Consider the following 2,529-nt stretch of genomic DNA (forward strand, 5'->3'; position numbering starts at 1 on the left):
CACCCACATTATATACCTATATTTAATTATTATTAAACATATCTGAATAGTGAGATGCCGGCGGTCTGACGAATGCCACGCTGTGAGCGTATCACCTCTCTTCAAGGTGACATTGCATTTAGTTGTTTGGTTAGTTATTTGTAGCAGCGGCTCACCGGCATGCGGCAGCGGCGACAGGCGCAGCGGCTGGTGCTGCGGCAGCACGAGGTGAGGCGTGCCCATACCTCCCATACCTCCCATACCGGCGGGCAGCGGCGACCCGCTCATCTGCTGCTGCTGCAACAACAGATGCACAATGTTTACTTGTGTGCTGCTGCGGGGCGCGGGGCGCGGGGTGCGGGGCGCGGGGCGCGGGGCGCGTACCTGTCGCGCGTGGTGCAGGCGCAGGATGGTGAGCAGCATCTCGCGGTGGCGACTCTGCAGGCCCGGGTTGCTCAGCTGCTGCATCACGTTCTGCACCGTGATCTCGCCCGACTTGAGGCCTGTCGTCATAACGAGTCAACTTTACATTTATTACAATCGCGTGGGTCTGTGAGGTCGGCTGCGCCCGCTGCGTCCGCCGCGTATCGGGGTGATGTCGCACCGCGTATGATGGCCTGTCCCTCGGGGCGCTGCAGCAGGTCGCGGTCGGAGGGCGAGAGCGCGGCCAGCTCGGGGGCGGGCGGCGCCTGCTGCTGCTGGTGCTGCTGCTGCTGCTGCTGGCGCTGCAACACGCGCCGCTGTCAGTACGTCGATACACAGATACGCCACATATAAGAGAGCGGCCACGCCTCGCATACCTGCTGCACTTGCAGGAGCTTGTAAAGGAGCTCCTGCGGAATGTGCGGCTGCTGCTGCTGCTGCGCTTGCTGCTGTTGCGCCTGCTGCTGCTGCTGTTGCTGCTCCATACTCTTGTTTAACATCTGAAACAAAATGGACATTTGTTTTCGAACAGAACGCATTTTATCGAAAGTATTTTTTTAATTAAGGTATATAATAATATAGTGGAATGAGTAATTCTGCCTCCGAAATGTTTACCTGCATGAGGCTCATGGGCTGCGGCTGGTGCTGGTGGTGCTGCGGGTGGTGCTGGTGGTGCTGGTGGTGCGGGTGCGGCGCGCGCTGCTCGGTGACCGCGTGTCCGCCCGACACCTGCGCCAGCTGCGGCAGACATGTGTTGAGGAGGAGGGCGCGCTCCCCGGCTGGGGAGGGTGCGGGGAGGGTGCGGGGAGGGCGCCTTGTGTACTCACGAGCCGCTTGAACGCGGTGAGGTCGTGCTCGGACACGTTGTGGTGCGGCGCCGACTGGTGCGGCCGCAGTCGCGCCTCCAGCTCCTCCAGGCTCTGCATCTTCCCGCCCCCGCCCATCCCGCTGGGGACATCTGTGCGATCATTCAGGTATGTACCGTTAGCCTGATTGTACAACACAATATTAAAACAATGATAAATGTTTAATACACAACAATATATGTGATAATTAGATTCCGTTAATAAAAATGATGAAACATGCAGCAACACATATAGGTATACATGTACCTCTCGACTTTTGGTTGGCTCGGAACATGAGGTCCAGCAGGGAGAAGGGCTGGTGCGGGGTGTGCGGGGTGTGCGGCGTGTGCGCGGGGTGCGCGGGGTGCGCGGGGTGCGGCGAGATGGGCGCGAACACGTGCGCCGCCTCCGCCGGCGTGGGGTCCCGGTCCCGCACGCTCTCCGAGTCTGTGCACACAACACACATGCACCTCACCTCACCTCACCTCTACCACCTCACACATGCCTCACCTCACCTCACCTCACCTCACACATGCCTCAAGTGCGAACCTATATCACTCACAGAGACATCGCTGTGACACGGAGGACACCTTTTACTTAGAAATATTTATTTTATGTCTCCCTCTTCCATGAACTGAAGGTAGACGAGGCGACACATCTCCAATTGTAATGTTTCGGCTAATTTAGTTGGGCACTTGTTCGTTTGTCAGGTTATAATACTTAGAGAGGTGAGGTTACCGTCGAGCACGTGGTGCAGCATGGTGGCGGCGTCGAAGTGCGGCGTGTCGGGGCTGTCGCGCCGGAACCACTGCGTGAAGCGACTGCCGCCCTCCGGACCGCTCGTGCCGTTCTGCGACACCGTCACAACAACATTATTGAGAGAGTCGCGCGCGCCCACAGGAACACTTGTTGCAGGAACGTTGCGAGACTCACGGTGAGCATGTCCGGGATCGTGTCGAACTTGAGGAAGTCGTCGAGGTTGAACTCGGGCTCGGGCGGCGCCGCCTCCGTCTCCGCCTCCACCTCCACCCCCGCCTCCGCCTCGCGCACCTCCTCCTGCTCCTGACCATTGCGAACGATTCACTTAACAATTATAATTTACCCTTTTAAATAATCCTTTTCTCTATTGCTACGAAGGCATCGCTTTTTTTCACAGCGTTATTTTCAAAACTTGACACATTTCCTAAGTCGTTTTATCGGTTTTCGACATATCGACTGGTGTTATTGTACGGTGAATATTAATATTACATGATGCGCGGCGCCGGGCTGCGGCGGGTCTGCG

General features: G+C 57.4%; 1 protein-coding gene across 1 annotated transcript in view; it reads right to left on the bottom strand.

Annotated features, from left to right (window-relative positions):
- LOC106117572 (chromatin modification-related protein eaf-1) overlaps positions 1-2,529 on the bottom strand; it is an 11,494-nt gene that overhangs the window by 2,333 nt on the left and 6,632 nt on the right. The window contains exons 10-19 of the mRNA XM_013311934.1: positions 2,496-2,524; positions 2,181-2,309; positions 1,986-2,097; positions 1,515-1,694; positions 1,230-1,360; positions 1,018-1,140; positions 780-902; positions 584-704; positions 364-482; positions 96-276 (exon numbers count right to left, since the gene is read on the bottom strand). Of these exons, the coding sequence (XP_013167388.1) occupies positions 96-276; positions 364-482; positions 584-704; positions 780-902; positions 1,018-1,140; positions 1,230-1,360; positions 1,515-1,694; positions 1,986-2,097; positions 2,181-2,309; positions 2,496-2,524 (1,248 nt within the window). The remainder of the gene's footprint in view (positions 1-95; positions 277-363; positions 483-583; positions 705-779; positions 903-1,017; positions 1,141-1,229; positions 1,361-1,514; positions 1,695-1,985; positions 2,098-2,180; positions 2,310-2,495; positions 2,525-2,529) is intronic.

This window comes from Papilio xuthus, unplaced genomic scaffold (assembly GCF_000836235.2).
Source record: "Papilio xuthus unplaced genomic scaffold, Pxut_1.1 DF827679.1, whole genome shotgun sequence".
Lineage (NCBI taxonomy): Eukaryota > Metazoa > Arthropoda > Insecta > Lepidoptera > Papilionidae > Papilio > Papilio xuthus.